The sequence below is a fragment of the Parus major genome, chromosome 5, assembly GCF_001522545.3.
Source record: "Parus major isolate Abel chromosome 5, Parus_major1.1, whole genome shotgun sequence".
Taxonomy (NCBI): Eukaryota; Metazoa; Chordata; class Aves; order Passeriformes; family Paridae; genus Parus; species Parus major.
Window position 1 is genome coordinate 9,661,579 of NC_031774.1, and position 21,267 is coordinate 9,682,845.

The 21,267-nt window shown below is 40.2% G+C and overlaps 1 protein-coding gene across 1 annotated transcript in view; it reads left to right on the top strand.

Moving 5' to 3' along the window:
* Positions 1-14,491, top strand: part of FAR1 (fatty acyl-CoA reductase 1) — a 31,464-nt gene extending 16,973 nt beyond the window's left edge. Inside the window, exons 9-12 of the mRNA XM_015631319.3 lie at positions 1,395-1,566; positions 8,060-8,189; positions 9,438-9,565; positions 11,546-14,491. Coding sequence (XP_015486805.1) covers positions 1,395-1,566; positions 8,060-8,189; positions 9,438-9,565; positions 11,546-11,708 — 593 coding nt within the window. The 3' untranslated portion in view covers positions 11,709-14,491. The remainder of the gene's footprint in view (positions 1-1,394; positions 1,567-8,059; positions 8,190-9,437; positions 9,566-11,545) is intronic.
* The last annotated feature ends 6,776 nt before the right edge of the window (positions 14,492-21,267 follow it).

A 21,267-nucleotide genomic window follows, 5' to 3' on the forward strand; every position in this document is an offset into this window, starting at 1 on the left:
TAGTTTTGAAACTGGTGTTTTAGCCACACCTCTCAATTTTGCAGTAATTGTGCTTTCTCATCTTTCACTGTTTATTCTCTCCCCCTGCTCCCCCTGTAGCATTACCTCCATTTAGTTTGGTTCTTACTGGTATTTTTTTTTTGTTACTCTTACTCCATTATGATTGAACTATGGGAGAACTGATTTTTGTGTTTGCTGCTGCCATGACCTGATCCACAGAGTGCAGGCAGTGTGTGGAGAGAAGTCTCTCAGAGGAGCAGTAGTGATGCTGGCTGCAGTGCCAACATCAGTAAATACATATGAAAAAACATATGAACAAACATTAACACAATTAAATGTTGTGTACATCTGCATAATTGAGAGGTCTGGTAACAGTTTTGCCCTTGTGTAGCTCTTTCTGTTTAATTGATTGTTGGTTGAGGTGGCTTTTTTAATACTCAGATTGTTGCATGACACTTCAACAGCTCATGTACAGGGAAAAGTAGCCTTTAAGGAAATATCACTACCTGTTTTCAACTCTAAGATATCCTGACAAGGATGTAACCCCCAGGCCAACAGCTTTGTAATGCTTTATGTTACAAAGAACAATATAAGCTGTTTGGCATAATAAAACCATTTACTAGTTTTCAGGGTTTTTTAGAAATTGACTCCTGAAGCTCTGATTATTTTTTTTCTTTCCATTAACCTCAATATTTAAATCTATTTTACTTGCTTTTGCCCAGTTTACATGGATATGAATATTATTGCTTCAATTAAACTGGGAAAATTGCTGACTTCACTTGTTTGAATCAAGGTATTTAAGTGCTGTCTATAGCAGTAGCATAAAGTGATAAGAGAAGATTAAAAGCAGAGATGAATTTCCACATAATGTTTAAAGACCCTGATCCTGCATTACCTGTTATATACTGAATTTACAGGTGTTTTCAAGAAATTCTCATGGAGTCCCACCCTAACTGCTTTTTTCTTAATGCCTAAATTTGGATAAATTGCTTGAAAATGTCATTTAAAATCACTTCAGATGACTGCAGAGTCCTCAATCTGTTTTAAAATTCTTCACACAAGCGATCAGAATAACCCTCTTCATGAAATGTAGATGACTATTTAAATAGCTTTACATGCTTTGTAAACCAAAATTGCTGTCAGTGCTTGAAACCACCAACTTCTAAGGTAGGGAACAGGAACAGAAAGAGAGAAGCTACAATAAAATAGGAATCTGAAGATGATGGCATAAACCACCTCTTCATTATAGTAAGAACCAGTTCAACAGTATTTTGAGTTGAAAGTTTGAAGTGTTTTAGTTGCTGTGCAGAGTTGGGGTGGTGATTTAACAAAGCCACTGCTGTTGATGCTGTACCCTGGAATGTGCTTTGAAAAGAATGACTTCTCTTTCTCAGAATACCATGTAATTTCCACTTTCAAGAGGAATCCTCTCGAACAGGCCTTCAGACGGCCCAATGTAAATCTAACTTCCAATCACCTTTTATATCATTACTGGATTGCTGTAAGCCATAAGGCCCCAGCATTCCTCTATGATACCTACCTCAGGATTACTGGAAGAAGCCCAAGGTAATTGTGACTGGCTCTGCCTTGTTTGTTCCTCTGACTTTCAAACCAAGCTGTGCTTCCACTGTGATGTATGTTGATCTTAATTTTTTTTTTGGTGTGTTTTCTTTCCCTGAATGTTTTGTGACTAAAACTCAACCTTTTTTCCCTGAGAACAGGTGGAAATTCAAAGTGACTTTGAACTTTCTAACAAAAATGAGAATGTTTTTTGTTGGATTGTCTGAGGGTTTGAGTAGTCAAGATAAAGAGAATTAAAAGATACAGAAGAAGCGATGTTTGTTCTTGGATAATAAATACTAAAAATATGTTGACCCTTATTTTTTTCCTACAGACTACTACGTGGTTAACAGTTACAAGAGGAATCCATTAGACAATATAATAGCAGTACCTAATTTTAAGTTCTCCTCCAACCCCTTCTTTCATCAGTGTCGGTGGGCAGAGAGCTTTATAACGGTTTTTTCCTATGATGTTATGCTCATATTGGCAGGTCAGAAACCACGGTAAGAGGGACAGGGCTACAAATATCTTGCCCATAGGGTGGTGGAGACTTGTGAAGAAGACATGGCCTGGGCACTATCCAGGTTTACTAACTGAGCAATAAGAATCCAGTGGCTGCATTTTGAAGAGTTTAATGGCTGGCCTAACGATGCTGTCCATGGGATGTCTTGGATCAGAATCCTAGTCAATCATTAAACTCTTAAGAAGTGGCTTGTTAAGATTGTTGTTGCTTTTATAAACTGGAAACGGAATGGGGGAGTGAGCTTTTAATTGCAGGTTATTCCTGGAGATGGTACAATTTGACCCAGTACATTGGTTTGTATCATCTCAGCATTCCGTTCAGTTTATAATATTTAGGTTAGTATTTGGCTAACTAAAGTGGTGGAACTATTAACAAAATCATATAGAAGGAATATAAGGTACCCCTTCAATTTGTTTCAGATTTGCCATATGGCCATAACATTTGTCATATGGCCTTAACTCATTGCTTATATTACATTTTCACAAGCATTTGCCTTCAGACTATGAAACCTCCTCTGTGGTGACAGAGTGTTAACAAGTGAGTATTTATTTGTTGTCCTGTAGTCTAGGCCTGCCTTACAAGGAGGGCAGAAGCTCTGTAACACAGCACTGGATGAGTAGAAAGGAGCTGTGTAAATGGTTTGTAGGGGAAAATCTCTCAGTGGCAGTCGCCTGTGCCTGTATAAAAATCTTCCCACATGATAAAGCTTTAAGATTTTCAACTCTGAAGAAGGTATTGCACATAAAACATCCTAGCTTCTAGATTCTCCTGCATTTTTTGAGTAATTTTTAATAAAAATGGATAGAAAGTCCCTGACAGATATGAAAACTTCATCTCTCACTAAAACAGTTATGCTAAAAATGCCAACGTCCTGTGTTCTGCATGGCTGGGAAGGAGTGCTGCCAGAATCTTGTCAGCCTTTGAAAGGCAGCTGGTCTGCTGAGGATTTGACCAGTGGGAGTAAAATGAGGCTGTGAATAACCATGCTGTTTAGAATATTTAGAATATGGCTTAGTTTTATATTCTAACATTCAGAGTGTTGGATCTTGTTTTTGCTTTTCTTCGTTGATATCTAAAGATGGAATTTAGGACTTTGATCACTGCTGTACAGTTGGTGACATTAAGACTTTGCAGAATAGAAAATAAATTTTTACTGATATGAATAGTCCTACTTAGCTTGCTGTAGCAGTGATTGGGTGAGTTTCCAATGATGCACAAGACTGCAGTTTGGAGAAAAGATGGCAGATTGAACTAAACCCTGAGCTACTGTTCAGTCACAGCTTTTAAGTTGGCTGCACAGCCCACTTTGAGGAATGCAGCTTTCATTAGACACCACTCTTCTCCTCTCTAAAAGCATTTAAAAATGGGAACCTGCAATAGAAGCAGTAAAAGCAAATTAATACCTCGGTGCAAGGAAGATGTGCAGTGTTAAATCCTAATGGAACAGGCTTGTGTTTAATAATACAAGAATTTTGAGGCAGATCTTTACTCTTGCACTTTTTTCTAGTGCTTTGAAGCTGCTTCAGCTGGTGGGCTGGAGGGTTGTACTGCTGGGGTCATTCTGTCAGCTGATGGAATGGTATTAATTAGCAGGTAGCATGTACTCAAACTCCTGAAGACTTGGAAACACCACTGGGTATTCTTCAACTCAAAATAATGCTGCTCTGAGTGAAGAAGGGCTGGCTTAATTGAAAGTGTGACCTTTCCCACTGTGATTTAGCAGAGCAGCAGTGTAGTAAAAATGTAATAAAATCAGCACAAGAAAATACAAATACTCTGCTAACCTGCCTTTACGTGGGTGGTTGCCCTCTCTGTGCTGAGGACACTGGAATCTCTGTTCAATGCAAGAAAAATAAGGCAGGAAATCACTGTTCTGGTTTAAGTACACTCTTGTCATACCATCAGGATATTGTACTGCAGTCGAATGAGAACTTGTATCAAGTAGAAGAAAAGGAAGAAACTAGAAATAGATCAGGTCTGTGATCCTACAGAACTAAAGGATTATGTTAATAATAATAATAAAAATTAAAACCAAAAATCATCCTGGTTTCAAAGCACTTATCTGTTATAATCTTTCTGCAATGGGAAGTCATTTTTTTGCACCTCACTTGTGGAAGCAATGTTTTTGATGAAATGGAAATGTTTTTGCTGTTTTTGCATCTAGTTGAAGGTTCTTGAATTTGATTCTCTGATAATATTAAAAGGTAAGGAAAGGGAAGGAAGAAATAACCTATATAATATTTCTTCCAAAATTGTATAGAAAGAACATGTACAAAAAAGACTGGCATAATGAAGAATTAATATTTTATACTAAGTAATGCTCTGGCATTGTGCAATTATGTAAATAGTGGTGATAAACCTTAGCATTAAAATTTAAAGGTAGTGTTGTTGGTAGCTTGCCATGTATACTTAATTGCATAGCAAAGCTTATTAGTTGTCTAATTATTTTTAATGTAAGGCATAGTTTGCTCCTGTAACTTTGCTTAGTGCTTAGCACCACAGAGCTGTGTGTCACTTAAAAGCAGTTTGGTATATTTGAAATGCTAAAGCCTTTGAAAATGCACACCAAGCAGATCTCCCCAGTTGCTCTGAGAAAACAGCATGTGACATGAAATATTTAAAGAGGTTTCTGCAGCAATTCTTCTGTTACTGCTTCTTAGAAAGCTAAAGGAAATGTTTGGCTGATGTATGGAGGGAGGTGTGAAATGATGTCCTTTACATCTCTCATTTCAATTTAAAACTTCTTAAAACTGGAAGCACCTTTCATGTAGTTACTGTCTTACAAAGCAGAAATGAGTTAGGAGCATAGTCATGTTAAATAGATCAATGCATTTTTGTCTCTTCACAGTGCTTAAATTGTGTTCTTAAAGCAACCACAGAGCTGCTGGAAAGATAAGAATTCAGTAGTGGGTCTTACAGTTCAATATTTACAGCCAGGTGAAATCTGAACAGAGACAAATCTAAAAGCTTGTTCTATGTTTTTTAGAGGAGTCTTTAAAAAAACCCAAGTAATTATCTGTGATGTTTCTGCAGACTGGCAGCCTGTAGATCCACTGATGGATCAGTATTTGGCATCAGGACTGTTTTTAACCTGGAGACAATAGGTTATGTGTAACCTCAATTCTGCAAATTGCAGTTATAGCCTTAAGCCAGGTCACTTTCAATTGCCTGGTAGAGAAACAAGCCCACTTAACTTATGGCTAATTAAATGAACTTGCTTAACCTTGAATTGCTGTGATGGGCTCTTTGAACTGCTGTCATGTGCTTGGTTTTGATGGCAGTAAGGACTGCAGAAGCAGGAGGCAGAACTCTACCTTGGATGTGGGTGAAAGTCCCCCAGACTGGCTGCCTGCCACTAATGCCCAGCTCTGTGAGCAGGGCTGGCTTTTTCTGTCTTCAGCTGATGGAGAAGGTGTGATGCAGTGCTTGATCTTGTACTGACTGCATATATTTGCTGTTGATATTTGTGATTTGTGCCTTTGGAATAACAACCCTTCCAAACTTCACGTTGAGTTCCATGGTGTGACTCGGTGCTGGGTTTTGAGTTGTGCCTGTTGCCATTCCCAGCAGGAATATGGTGCAATTCAAGTTTAATGTGCCAGAGCTACACAAGTGTCCACTAGAGACATCTCTCAATGTCACCAGGCTGCTTTTTCCTCCTCCCAAAGAGAAATGGAGATTCCTGTTGATTCAGTGCAAACCAGCAAAGTGTCACAGAGAAACTTGTTCTGCTCCTGCCAGCTCTGTCATTGATGGAGCAGCTGAGATAATGTGGGGAGCTGGATTCTTTGGGCTGGTAGAGAAAGAACCTAACCCTACAAAGAAAAACAATTTTTCCTTGATGAGTTGAATCAGCTGGTTCTGTGGTCAGTTGCTAAATCCAATTTGGGTTGGAGGGAGGGAAATAAACCTTTTAAGCTTTTTTTTATTTTTTTTTTTTTATTAATCAGCTTAGCTAAGCTCTAAAATCATATCCATGAGCAGAGACAAAAAGAATCCCAGCAGAGTCTTTGCATTAGTTTAAATTCAGTTTGGTTTTTATTTTTTTTTTATTAGAAAAGAATGAAAGCCAGTGTCAGTGTCCAGAAACAAGTTAAAAATAATCACTTATCTAAGCAGATCTTCATTTGCTCAGTTAGTATTTTGCAGAGGCACAAGGTTTTTAAACTGTAGCAGTCAAAGCACTCTAAAATGCAGCTGCTTGTCCAGCTTAGCATAAGGACACAGACTGGGAAGGTTCACAAGGGCAAGTCAGGTTAAATAATCTTCAGACTGTCAGTGGACAGAGCTCTGCAAAAAGGCTTAAATGCTGTTTGGCACTAATTTTATCCAGGCTTTTTAGCTCTGAGGTCTTTTTGGCTTATCTGCCCAGGAAAATCTTTGCTTTCCACATTTTGAGTTACTTTCCTAATTTTTTGACATAACTAGCATCCCTTTTTTTTGGTTCAGTTTAGTCTTGGTTGCACAGGATGTGTTTTGGATGCAGAGTCTATATTCCCAATTATTTCTGCATCACAGAAGCTTCATTTCAACTCAGCCCCCACTGGTGCCACCTTGCCCAGCTGGTGAAACTCTAAGCAGCTGTCTGAAAGCTCCTAGAGGTGCTCAGTAATAAAATCAGCTGCTGGTCTAACATTTGAAGTCAGTTCTGAATTAGTAGATATATTTCTCTGAGGTTTAAAACAATATTTATGCTTTTTGTGCTTTAGAGGTTACATTTCTCAGTGGTCTCTGTGGTTTGTCTTGCTCTGTTCTGTGAGAAGAAAAAGAAGAAATTTTAATGTTTTAGAAACTGAGCTGCCAGCTGCTAGTGACAGTAAGGGACACTAATGCAATGCAAAATACTTTCTTTAGAAGACAATGGGACATTTTTCTGGGACAATGTGAAAAAGAAGTTTGTTTTTATTGCTTCTATGATCTTTGTTGGTGAAATTTACCTTCAGAAAACCATTTCCTGTTAGTACTGGGTTCTGCTTTCTTTGCCTCCCCCTTACCATTGTGCTTGAAATGATCAGTGTCCTGCTATAAGGATCAAATTGGAAGCAGTTTCCCATTTCTGTGAGATGGAAACACCTCGAGCTCCCAAAACAGAAATTTAATAGCATTAGGCCATGTGGTTATTTAGTTAATGCTAAAACTGAGACACTTGAAACAATGTTCTTGTCATAAATGTGGAAGCTTTGCATCTGAGAGGCTGGATGACTCATTTTTTTTTTTTTTTTGGGCCACTTTGGATGGTATGATCAAAGAGAAACTTGTCCAAATTGATCCTTATAACATAATTTCTCTGTATTCCAAGTGATGATTTTATAGTTTCTTCCTCTGCATAATAATAAAGGATGATGGAAGGTATTTCTGCATATTTTGAAGTAGCGTTGGACACGATCTGCTGTGATCTGTCTGTGCCCTTAAATGTTTTCCTGCCAGTGGTTTGAAGCCTTGATCTCTCAGTAACCATAATGAAAACCTCTGTTTTGTTACAGAGTTGTGGTCTTGCACAATGTGCAGGAAGGTCAGGGCAACTTCCTCCCTTGTTTGAGGGGGAGGTGTTGCACAGACATTCTGCTCTCTGCAATTGGAGACACTCTTGAGTACAGCTAAATATTCCAGGGTGCTGAAGGGAAAAGGGTTCCATCTCCCTGTCCCAAACTGAGTTACCAGCACAAGACAGCATTTTGTTCCCTCTAATAAAAAAAAGAAGTGGTGGTAATTTACAATTGCACTGGGAAATAGCATTAGGAAAAAAAGGGCTGTGATAAATTCTGTTTCTATCAGAGACTGGACAGCCAAAGTTCACTTCAATACTATGCAGAAATATCCTATAGATGTGATATAATATGCTGTAGGAACAGAGCAAGGTGGGATTTTTTGGGATGGGGGCAGGGGGTTGGAGGGTAAAACCCCTTATTTTCTGTTTCACTTGTTTGAACTAATGTTCACTCCTGTAACCTGTCCATTCCGTGCCTCGGGCTGCAGGATGATGAAGACAATAACACGTCTCCATAAGTCCATGATGTTTTTAGAGTACTTTACAAGCAATTCCTGGACCTGGAGCACTGAGAACGTGACTATGCTGATGAACCAGCTCACCCCCGAGGACAAAAAGGCAAGAAGTGGCTGTGAGGCTGACGGGGGGCAGCAGCTCCAGATGGAATAAACTGACCTAAGCCAGCAGGAGCTCAGCACTGCAGCTTCCTGCAGATCCTTGCACATGGGCCAGGGCTGTGGGAAAAGCTGCACCAGTGCCATGAGCAGATGAGCAAGGCCAGGGGGAAGTGAAAGAAGGATGACAGTTTGTTGAGGGATGAGGAAAAGTTGTTTCTTCCCAGGTTTAACTTCGCTCCTAATTTTCCCTACCTCCTCCACCAGCAATGGCTCAGGTGCCCCAGCTGAATTTAAACTTCCCTTCTGCTATGAATTTGTTGGTTAACATTCAGCAGAATAAAAACCACCAGCTATAGCTCTAAAAACTCAGATTTAGAGTTTGCATGTACTCATACAAAGGAGTACATTCATACTCTAAAACCCTTGGAACAGTTTTGTCACTCTGAAGATGTCTTTGCTACTGAAATGTTTTCCAGAATCAGTTCAGTAGTAACATTGTAGAAAAGCTGCCAAATTTCTAAATAAGCTGTCTAAAAGTAGGAAATTAAACAGCTTTTGGTGATTGTTGTGTGGATGGTATTTGCACCCCTTCCTGTCCTCTTGCTTCCTCCTAGCAACTTGAGTTCAGGAAAGATCTGAAAAACAAAATGCCAGACACCAGAGCTTCAAACTTTCAGTATTTTTAAACTGCTGCATTTTGTTGGGATTTAAACACTGGCACTGTAGAATCTTGAGACGAGGGAATCAATACATCAGTAAAAAAAAACTTGTGTATCAAATTCATCATAGTGATCTGCTCTCCTGCAAAAGGCACTCAGATGGTTTTATTTCAAATATAACTTTACAGCTCCAAGCACAGCTACCAGAACCCTGCACTTACCATGCAGTGAACTTGGCACAGAGCAGTGTTTATTTTAGAGCATATTAGAATTATTTAGTTGCTTAAAAATAAATAACATACTAGAAGATAGTTATTTTTGGAATGGAATTCCTCACAGACAGATGAAATAGGAAAACTGGGAAGTGGAGAGAAGAGAGGAGGGAAAATAAGGCATGAAGTGATTGAAATGTGGAAGAGATGATGTCAGAAGCTGGTGGTTGAATCAGAAATGGAACCTAAATCTGGGCTGTTGGTAGGATTAAGGATAGGCAAATTGAATTTATCTGGAATGAAGACATTTATTTTCATTTAAATTATATAGAGGTGAATTTTTAGGCAGCTGACAGTGAAAGCTTTTCTCTCATGCAGACATTTAATTTTGACGTTCGACAACTACACTGGGCAGAGTATATGGAAAATTATTGCCTGGGAACCAAGAAATACGTGCTGAATGAAGAAATGTCAGGCCTCCCTGCAGCTAGGAAACACTTAAATAAGTAAGTATAATCTGAATTTTTTTATTTTAGGTATAATTTTCTATTTTCTGTGCCCTGCATTTATCCAGGTTTGCTTTTCTATGTAATGACTTGTTAGTAACAACTGTTCAGGCTTTCCACAATTCTTCTGTTCCAGTCCTGAGTTGCTGCCAGGATTCATAGTTACAGTGTCAGTTTGGGATCAGTGGTGTGGATGCTGTAATCCAGGTTTTTGATTTTCCCCAAGGATCTTTTGGAAGGTCAAAGGTAGATGGCTGCAGAGGCTGCTCTGGGAGGTTTCATGGAGCAATAGCTGCTCTGGGATTGTGAGTTTTTGAGGCAAGTGAATAAACAGGCAGGGATTCTGCACTTCAGAGCAGGAAATTTTGATTTTGGTGCTCTAGGATGAGCTCCTTTAGCCTTTTTCCTGTGGTTTAATTCCTGCCATTTGGATGGATTGGTACTGTCCAGAACACAGTTGCCCTTCTTTTGTTCTTGGCTGGTTCATCAAGCTGTAGACTTTGACTTGTCTCTTTTAAGAGTGAAATAAAAATCATCTTGTTGTGCAATGCTACATCACATCTGCAATCCTGACAGCACAAAGAGAAACTGTCCAGGTCATGACTTGTGTTGTCACTCTAAAGACAAGGATTTGCAGCTGTGGAGGGGTTTGGTGTGTGTTAAAAGGACAAATACACTTTGGAAAGATAGCATCTGTGATAATTGTAGAAATATCTAAATATTTAGATATATTATATATTTATCTATCTATATATATATATAGATATATGCTTAGTGGAAATAGCTAAATGAGTGTCCCTTCTGGGTTGTTTTATTTGGGTGTTTTTTTTAACATTTCTATGTAGATGCCATTAAAAAGTGCACAGAAATGATCACATAGTTGTTATTCTTTGTGCCAAAGGAGCACTGTGAAAATAACACAAGAAATAATCTTGTATTGGAGCAGCCTCTGGTTGTCCCCAGCTCTGAAGTTTGTAAGTGGATTGTTTAGCAAGAGGTTTAGATTCTGACTTACATTTACTCTGAGGTATTAATTCTGTCTCTCTTGTTACCATCTAATTCTTAACTCTAATCTGAATTTGGAGTCCAGTGCCACAGCATTAACCAGATTTGGCAGCCCAGGGGACATTTTTCTGCAGGGAACAGTGGGGTAGATTTGTTCCTCAAGTGGAACAGTGTTGTTTTTGTAACACATTTAACCTGCTTTTCTCTGCAAATAAGATCTGTAAAGGAGCCCAGCCTTACCTGAAAACAAGATAAAGGCAGTGTTTCCCTAAAATGAGCTGCCTTTGAAATATAAATTGTCACGACCTACTGAGCCAAGGAGATTGTTGTGTTTCGAAGAAATCTGAGCAAATTCTTGATTTTCTTGCTGTTTTTCTTGAAGCTCCCATCTCTGTGTGTGAGAAGATTGCTAAAAAGCACAGTTGCTCTAAAAGGTCACTTAGTTTATCCTACACTTTAAATAGAGTTCCTTGAGGAGGAAGGAGTTGAAAATTGCAGTAAAGAGGCTGGGTTCCTTGGCTGGAAATGTCTGGAAAATCTGATGAGTTCTTATGATGGGGTGAGGTGGTTTGGTTTTGTTTCTTGTTACTGTCATCAGCGACAGTCACAGTTACTTCCACATATTTAAGAAGTTTTAAGTATGTGGTGGGGAGAAGGGGAAGTTGAGAGTGTTAAATATTTTTTTGTTGGCAAAAAAATTTGTTTTTTGTTCTATAGTTACCACTGTGATGTTGGCTTTAGGAGGTTTCCATCGAGCAGAAATCCATGTGAGCAAGAGACTCTGCTCCTTGGATTTTCATTCTGCATTTCAGCAGTGAGAAACCTTCTCTGTTTGTTACTCACTTCTGTCATTACTCATAACATACAGATGAATAGAAAAACAAACTGCATTCTACAAGTTAATTTTTAGAGTGCCCTTTTTTCCTCAGAGTCTTTGTACCTGTGCCCTCAGTGATGACTTTTGTTTGTGCCCAGGTTGAGGAACATTCGCTACGGCTTCAACACGATCCTGGTGATCCTGATCTGGCGTATCTTCATTGCGAGGTCACAGATGGCAAGGAACATCTGGTACTTTGTGGTTAGTCTGTGCTACAAGTTCCTCTCCTACTTCAGAGCCTCCAGCACGATGAGATACTGAGGAGGAGAATTTAGCATTAGGACATCTATGCATATGGTGGTCTAACTGCACAAACCCTGTCCCATGTAGTCATCTCACATCTCGTCAGGCATAATTGCATTTTGAATTGAAGTGAGAAATAACCTCTATGGTATCTGTAAAGTTAGCTGTGTATCTTCTGGAAACAGAGCAAATAAAAAGGGCGAGTGCCACACTGAATTGGCTTCAAAAAGCATTTAGATAACTTTAACTCTTTGACCTGGGGAAGACATATTAGACCACTGACCAACATAACTGTGCAATTTGGAACTTGTTTGATTGGAATCTGCCTTAACATGAGTTTTTTTTTTTTTTCTTTTAAGTTTTACTCCACATTGAGCAAGATAAATATTGGCATAGTAGATACTAGTTGCTGTAGACCTATTTATTTGAAATTCTTCTAAATTACAAAGGGTTTTGCAAGTTGCAAAAGTGTGCAAATGACTCTGGATCTCCTGAAATAAAATAGTTGAGAACTTTTGTAATTTGTCTTTAGGTTTTGCCACTTCTTCCCTTCCCCTCAAAGTAGGGATGCAACAATGGTGCCTCCTTTGCTTTAAAAGGAAAAAAAGAAATTAAAAAAAATGAACCAACCATCCTTATTTACTGAAAGGCCTTTTGTATATCTGGGCTTCAGAATGCACTTTGTGATTCGGTTCTGTGCTTGAACCTGGCTGTGTCCAACTTGCATTTGTGTGCTGAACATGAACAATTTGCTACTCTGAGAGCAGAACTGATCCTTGCATTGAGCAGATAAAAGCAAGTGTTGCCCAGAGAAGGGTAAATAAAGTCATTGACTGTCTTCTTTTTAATGACATTTTTTTTGATGTAGAGAACACAGAGCCAGCACTTCTTCTGACTTCAAAGGGTAAATGTAATGAAAAGGAATTTATGATGCTTGGTTGCTGTTTATATTGCTGGTAATGGTAGCTGGACAAGCTGTAGACACTCATTAAGAGATACACCTGTTTTCCAGTTGTAAGCAATGTTAGCAAATACTTCAAGAATTAATCATTTTTTTCAAAATCTCTGAGCATGGGCAACACCAATGCACAAGCACACTTTCTCATCCCTGCCCTGGTAAAACCTCATTTCACTGGGCAAGCAGAGTAAGATGCACCTTGCTCCAAAATCAATAGATAGTAACAGTTCTTCCATCTATCTTTTAACTTAAATTATTAGGTTTAAACCTGAGGAAATCTGGGGAGGGTTTGGTTTTTTTTTTTTGGCATTTTACTTTGTTTCAGTAGGGAAGACATTTGTAAAAATGGCAAGTTGTAAGAAAAGGTTGAATCCTTGTTTCTTTAATCCAAGGCAATATGTGAAAATCCCTTTAAATTTGAGAACACTTTGGTGTTCCTCTAAGTCATGCACTGACCAGCACCCTTGCCCAGTGTTTTGTTCATACAAATCAGTTTGTACTGATGAATTTGTTCTTGAATCTGCCTGCAAAGGCAAATAATGACTTAATTACACAAGAACTACATTATACTTGCCCTTGCTAGTTTTTTGTCCTATTGAATTAGATTTGTAAAGAACTTATTTTGCTATTCTTCTGAAACCTCTTACTTTAAAGAGAACACCTTTCCTGCAGGTGTATATCTCATTTTGAAAAGATAATGGCTTCCTTGTTGAAGCTAAATATTCTGTAGTAAGTAGTAAAGCTGTAATTCCTTTTTAAAATTACTGGTGTATATATAAAGCTAGCAATGAAAAGCCTAAATGGTCTAGGACCACACCTTGTGTGAGAGACCTCAGAGTGTGGCTGAAATCAATTAAGGCTTCTGTGCTTGGAGATGTTACACTTTTACAGATACAGTAGGTGTATTTTTAGCTGCCTCCCCAAGTATCTCACTAGACCTGAAAGTATGCTTAAGCATTCCTGAATTAGAGACTTTATTCCAAGGGCTCCTGTCCAGTGACACCCCTTGTCCCACCTTGGCACGTGGCTGAAGTTTGCAAAGATGAGTTCATCATACTCTGAAAGTTATTCTGAGAAACAATCCATGTAGGGGTTTTGGTTGTTTCTAGCTGTAAACATAATAAATGAACATTATAACGTGATACTGCTAACGTTGATCTGTTAATACTGAAATCAACTATGAAGCCAATGAACTGATTACTTCTGGCCCAAGACACTGCTTAGAAATTTAGTCTTGGATAAACAACAAAGAGAGGGATTACTTTAAGCCTAAGCTTATTTAACCTCTACACTAAACATTTGCCAATTTAGAAACCCATTTTTTCCCCCTCCTTGGAGACTGTTCTGTGCCCTGTTGGTATTTTACACCAATTCATCAGTCATCCTGTTGAGCTGACAGTAGATTCAGTGTCAGGTTTATTCTGCTGGTTTTGTCACTTCCCATGGTCAGTCTGTGAAATTCTACCTGGAGCTCCTGGGTTTTTTCCATAGGGAGCCCTGTGCTCCTGCACTTCTTCACACCAGTGATTGCACATGAAGGATGTTGGGCAGAAATAGACTGGAAATAGATTTTGGTCCAGGAAGGCACACTCAGTGTTTTGACTAGGGAGTTACAGGAGGGGCATCAGCTGGAGCAGACTGAAACAACATTATCACTGAACTGTTACTGGTATTTAAATTGGGGACCAGGAAAAAAATGACATTTTCCTGTAATATTTTTCTCTGCTGTAGGAACAGATGTTTGGAAACAAATGCTAAATCTGTGAGCTTTTCTAAGACATAAACAGAAATATTGGGTGCCTTTGTTTGTAAACCAAAAATAAACAAATCCCTTGAAAGTGCTGTTACAGTGTTCATTGTATCTTTTTATGTTGTTCTGTCTAATTTGTGGAAAATACCTGGATAATGTAAATGTATGTGCACATGCTCTTTTCCTTTGGGAGGAACTGTGAAAATTAAATTACTGACTAATGTGAATTTAAAAAGAAGCAGAACAGGAAATCTTGACAATCACAAACCAAAACATAAACCCCAGAAAACCCACCAAACCTCCAGAATCTAAACCTTCATGAGCTGATCCCAGAGCACAGGGTGAGGTGTCCCTGGTCATGGGGATATTTTTATGTGTCAGCCTCTTGTCCCCTCACTGTCATTGCTTGTTCATTTGTACTATTAGTTTCAAATTTATGTAAATGCTATGAAGCCATCTGCATTTTCACCACTGATTTAAAAAAGGTACTGTGGTTTTGTAGAAGATTTAGGATTAACATCTCAAGCAGCTCCAGTTATTTATGGCATCTACATTTCATGGTGAGGGAGGGAAAGGTAGCATTAATTTAACAAAATCCTGTGGGTTTTTGGTTTTTAACCTTCATTTCTTGGAATATTCAGTTTTCAGTTTCCTCCTTTTTTTGTCAAGACTTCAATCCTAAAGATGTGAAAGCTTCCCTGGGGTTTGGGGTCTGCCAGCTTTAAGCTCAACCTTTCCTTTAAGACCAACAAACCAAACCGAGATGGTTTTTGTTGATCCCAAATTCAGACTTGGGAGCAAAGAGCAGAAAGGTTTAAAGGTGCTGTCCCCTGTGCCTTGTGCTGTTGAACACTTTGCTCTTTCTCCACAGCACAGAGTTAAATGCTGTGTTGTTGAGAAGCAAAGGACAGGTTTGTAAAGGTAAATGGGACTGAGAAGTGCCCAGCACCGAGCTGGGAGCCAAAAACTTCCCATAATATTTGTACACTACAATTTCCCAGCCTGTTGAGCAGATTTGAAAACAGAAATGAAGAAAAGCCACCAAAGAATCCCTGCTCTGGAGAAATGTATTTAAGTGTATTTTTGTTTGTCAATCTCTCTGTGCTGGAGACATTCTCTGTGTGTTGGAGTAAATCTGTAGAAACAGCAGAGCTGATGGGAATTATCAGCTCTTCTTATCAAGATGTGCCTACCATTAAATTGAGAGGTGCAGGTTGGCAGCTCTCACTTGGCACTTTCAGTTCCAGGTTTCCTGCCTGTCTGGTGGAGATTGCTCAGCCCCTCAGGCAGCTCTGGTCTCCTTTCTGCTGCAGAACACTTCCAGTTCAAGGTTGTGTAACCGAGCTGCTGCTCTGCCCTCTCAAACTAAATTTAACCCTGCTTCCCCTTCCCAGATATTTATAAATGCTTTTCTCCTTGTTATCTCAGTGCTTTTCTTCAGTGCAGGAGCTTTGGCTTTCCCTGCTCCACAGCTATTGTGACTCACTGATGGGTAATTAGTAATTATGCAACAGTCTCTTCTGGAATAGGGAACGATGACAGCTTTTATTCTCCCTGGGGTGAGCAGGAGGAGCTGTGCCTAATTGGTGAGAGCACGAGTTCCCACACATTAATGCACTGGAATGGCCCTAGGTGGGGTGAATGTGACTTTTTTAATTCTTGATTCAGTTACAGGCCTCAAGCTCGAGTGTTGGGATTGTTACCACAAGCCTTTAATGTCATTCTAATTGAACTGCTGTGCCTTTGAGGATTGGGATTCTGGAGCTGCTCTCACTTTTGGAGAAATGGAAAAATGAAAACCACCACTTAGAATGTTCTGGGGTGTAGAATGAGTGTTAAATTGCCCTTGCCTCTTATGGCAGGAGTTTCTGCTGTGTCCTTTCCAGTCCAGAAAGGGGCTGTGCAATTCTTGTTTTCATCAATAAAACATCTGATTTGTCACCTCAGTGAAAATGATTCAGTACTTGGGCACTATTAACGTTTGTATGTCAGCCTTCATCCACAGTCAAGATGGCATAACATAATTGAATCATTTTTATCTTTATGGAGCTCAGTTGCTCACCCTTTCTTGCTTCATTCCTGATGAAATGATCCCAGAACTGGATGTCCAGGACACAAATAGTTCTGCTTGCTGTTTTAGGCACCTACTTGGGTGGAATTCAAGAATCTAAAGCTAGGAGACCTGACTTCCTCTAGTATTCAGCTTTCTTGGTATGATTCAGAATCATAAGGCAAATGCTTAAAATAAGCAGAGACTTTGCAAAAGCAGTCACATTGTGGGGTGGGGGAGAGAGACCTGTGGAAACAAAAGGAAATGGTTGAATTAAGGGAGAAGGAAGCTGAATATGGCTAATATTTGTTCTCATGTGTTGTCCAACTGTGTGAAATCACCTTTTTACTGGTTTTTGTTTGCTTTCAAACCCATCTTGCCTTCCCAGTTTCATAAAGGCTGTCCCAATTCAGGTCAGAAACCTGCTGTTTGTTACATGATGCACACAGCACACATTCACAATCCTGAGCCTGGTGAGCTGGGGGAAGGATTCAGGTGAGCTTGAGGCCAGATCTAACATAGGACTCCCAATAATCACCTTTTCCCTCTGTGTCACTGCAGTGGTGACAGCCCAGCAGGCAGCTTCCACCTTCAGCTCTTGGCTTCCACGTCCCCTTGCTGAAGAAGCTTTTTTAAAAAGGAAGAGCCAAGCTCTGGATTTAAAAATGCCTCAGGAAGTTGTGGTGCTGGAGTATCTTAGGGAGTGTTAGATGGCACTGAGCAAACCAAACTCTCATTTTCCTTCCCCACCCTGGATGCTGCCATTGGTGCCTCTGCTCTTGCCACCCACTCAGCTGAGAAGAGACACAAAGATTGGATGTTCTCAGCTGTAAACACTTGCTTAATGCCAGGCACTGTAGGGAAAACACCACTCTGGAGTTTAAATTCAAGTTTTACTTCTTGGGAACAAGTGAAAGGTTTTTAATTTGCCTGGGCTAGCACATTCACTTCTGAGGCTGCTTGGTAAGCAGAGCATGTCTCACCACTTTTCAATCCAGGTGTGTGGTTTGAAGTCACAGCTAATCTCTCCTTGTCAGTGACACCTGTGCTTTTCCTCTGATAAATATTTCATTTGGAAAGAAAAGCATGCCAGGTAACTCCCACTCTGTGGCTCCAACTGAAAACCAAGTCTATCCATTTTTAATAGCAATGTGCTGCTCTTAGCCCAGTAAGTCACCTTTGGGACACATCAGCTGCTGCTCTGCTGCTTCCTGCACCTGCACAGGAGCTCCAGGAGCAGGAAATGCAACTGGAAATTCCTTGGGACCTCAGGTGGCTGAAGGGATTTCTACTCCAAATGTCTTCTGTGAAGTTGTTTTTATAGAGCAGTGCTCTGGTTAGAGAGAGACAGAGAACAGTTCCGTGTTTTCAGATGTTAAGTGATCTCCCTGTTCTATCAGCCTCTGCCATGACTGCAGGGAAAGTGCAGATAGATATTAAACTGTTGGTAGAAAATGCTAAATTATGTCTGAATTAATGAGCTAAAATACTTTTAATATGGCTTGGCAAAAAGAAAAATGCTCTGAAAACTCAGAGACACAGAATAGGGAAGCAGTTGGTGCTTTTCTCCTTACAGGTTGTCCTAACACCTTGTCAAATAACTTTGCTTCTAATTAGAAATGAACTTTTTAAACCAAGTGCAAAAACATCTGCCAGTTCTTCTTGGCACTTCTTTTTTCCTTTGTTTTAGTGCAGTCCTGTCACTTGAGTCATTCTGGTGGAAACTTGGGGTTTTTGCTTCCAGTCTTGCTGAAATGTGATTTTCCTGGGAGCCAGCAGTGACCAGTGTCGCTGCCCTGGGAGCTGAAGGAACAATTGGGATGAAGGAACAAAAGATGCTCCTTTCACTTGTGGGATATTTCTGGGTGCTTGGCCTGCAGGTTGAGCAATGAACCTTTTAATGACAGGAGTTTCTTGGGGTTAAGCTGGGTGTGTGGTGGCATGTGGTGACAACTTGTCCAAAAGAGCCATTTCCTCAGGCACTTGGGAGCCAGGAAAAACAGAGAGTGGAAATCCAGTGTCACCTGCAAGCTCTCAGTAACACCCTCCATAACCCTGAGAGGCTGTTGTCACCACACTGAAATGCTTTTGGCATTTGCTGTCATAAAGCTATTAAAACACGACAAGCCAAGAGGATGCCTTGCATCATGAGGGATGATTATAATCTCAGAAGTGTGAAATCTTCATCCAGGTCATCTGAATTCCTCTTCCCACCTATGCCCCAGCAGCTGGTGGATCAGCTTCAAGGTCAGCTGGTTATTTTTAGCAAGGCAGGTGGGAGAGTTTGGGGCAGGTGATTATTGGTGTGTGGGGCTGCCAAAGGACAGAGGTGTTAACACAGTCACTGCCTGGGGCAGAACGAGTCCAGCTGTGCCTCCAGAGGTGCTGGAGGAAGAACCTGGAGCTGAGGGTGTTCCATCCTGGGCTCTGGGAGCTGCTGCATCACCCCTCACCCCTCTGCCAAGTGCTGCTGGTCCCCTCAGCAGTGTCACAGCATCCCTCAGGAGTCACACACAGCATCCAGGGGGGAGATGGGAGGAAACATTTCAGCCTTTCTGCAGAAATTACTGCTTGAGACTTGTCTAAAGCCTTCTGCCCTGCTACTGACAGGCAAGAAATGTGCTTTCAAGGAGTGGGAAAGTGGTAAAAAAATATCTTTATAGATTTTATACAACTGGATTAAATGGAACCTGCAGAGCTTGTTGGTAGTGTTTGCACCTGGCTGAAAGAAGAGTGGAAAATGAAAGTTAAAAAGGAAGGTAGAAGGTGAATCACCTCTCTACAAATCTTTTTACTGCTGTCCTTTCCTTTAGGGTGGGAATTGTAACTGCCTTAGAGATCGTGTTTGGGAAGTAAACACTACCAAATTCCAAACACTGATTTCTGCTCCTGCGGGAATTGCTCTTAGTTCACTCTAAAATTGCTGCAGGGCGATGTCTCAGGCTGTTGAATTCTGTTCTGCCAAAATCAGGGAAGATAAAAGCTCCAAAGGCTGTAAGTGAAATTTGATTTTATTGCAGACTCCTGGCCACTGTCTGGGATGTCTTTGGGCTGAAATAATTTGAATACACTGTGAATTTGTAATAATTGTATTTGAATACACTCTGCTTGGATTTAACTGCAGTGACATTTAGAGCTGTGTGTGACATTAAGCTTACCAGAAAAGCAATATTCAATATTCTGAAGAACTGACCTGCAATTACCCTTGCCATGCACTCAGGCTGCAACATTATCAGAGCAGATTTTCTGACACTGCTCTTCTTTCACCTCTTTTTCTTTGGAGAGCAGTGACTGAGGATTATTTGTGTGCTGGGAGCTGAGAACCAGAGCCCAGGTCACTCTTACCTGGTAATTAACTTCTTAAGCAGAGTCTTGCCTCGAGGGACTGTTTGTAAGTGCTTCCTTTAACTTTGTGCTTTAAAAGTACTTGAGTAAATAATCTACACAGGCAATACTTTTCCAATTCACTCAAGTTTAGCACTTTGCAGACTACATGCTAGGTTGTGATATTTATCCAGGCTGAACTGTATTAAAATTAAACATTTTTTATCTCATTATTAAAAAGATTTAAATGCTAGTGCCAGCTTCCAAATAAAAACCATCCCCTCTAAATCACATGATTTTCTCTTTTTTCAGGTGTAAGTTCTGCAAGCACAGACACAAACACACACATAAATATAAATACACACAAATGTATGAGTGGCTTTCCAATGCCATTCTTTGTAGGAAAAGCTTAAATGCAGTTTCAGGTGGAAAAGAGGATTTCCAGTGCTCCTTTCCAGGGGGCTGGAACGGGGTCACCCCTGAGCTCCAAACCATCCTGGGCTCTGTAACATTCCCCATTTTCCTGGGTAAGAGGAGTGCTCTGATTAAAGAGACAAAAAAGTCCAAACCACCCAGCTCAGGGGCCGTTTGAGGTTGGCCAATTAAAGCTACCCAGCAGCAGATGATTAAATTTAAACTTCAATTCTAAAAGCAGCACTTTTTGGTTCAAGAATCACGAGCTCTCTATAGGAGAGACCTTCACACGAGTGAAGTCTGCAGTGCTTGCTGGGATGTTTGGGTGCCAACAGCAATCAAATGATGGCAAAATGGAGCTTCCTCTGATGTCAAGATCATTAAACCTCAGCTGGACTTCTCACAACTCCTCTGTAACTCCTCTGTAGCTCCTCAGCTGGAGTTCAACATGCTGAAGTATTTGGGTGTCCAGATGGTCAAAAATATGTGTAAAATATGCAACAGAAGAATGGCATCTCAGAGCTGCTGAACTGGTTTTTTTTTGTTTGCTTCTCTTGTTTTTAATTATTTCAACCTTTCTCCAACCTTTGCAGTGGCCACTCATACAGCACTAATTGATACAAAATCCTAGTTTTGTTTATTCAATTGTTTCATTTAATAATACAATCTTGTACCATGGGTTTCAGAGGGAGGAATGAATGAGTATAGCTAAAAAAAAAATAATAATAAAATTTCAAGTTTAAGTTTTAAGCCAAAGTGCAGCCAAATTATTTTGTCCAGGTTTTCCCACTTTTATTAAATCTGGGCAGTTGCTCTGTGTGTGTCAATTTTACATTTAACTCAGTCTGGGCTGGAGAACCTGTCTGGAGGCAGCTCAGAGGTGACAGGAGCTGTGAGAGCCCAGGAAATCAGGCTGCAATGGAATTTTCTTGTTCCCCGTGGTGAATCCTGGCCCCAGGGAGAGCTTTGGGGGCTGCAGCCTCTGACTCCTCTGTGCTGCTTGGAAAGTGCCTGGGCACCCCTGGGCACCCCTGGGCACACCCTGGGCACACCTGGACACACCCTGGGCACACCTGGGCAC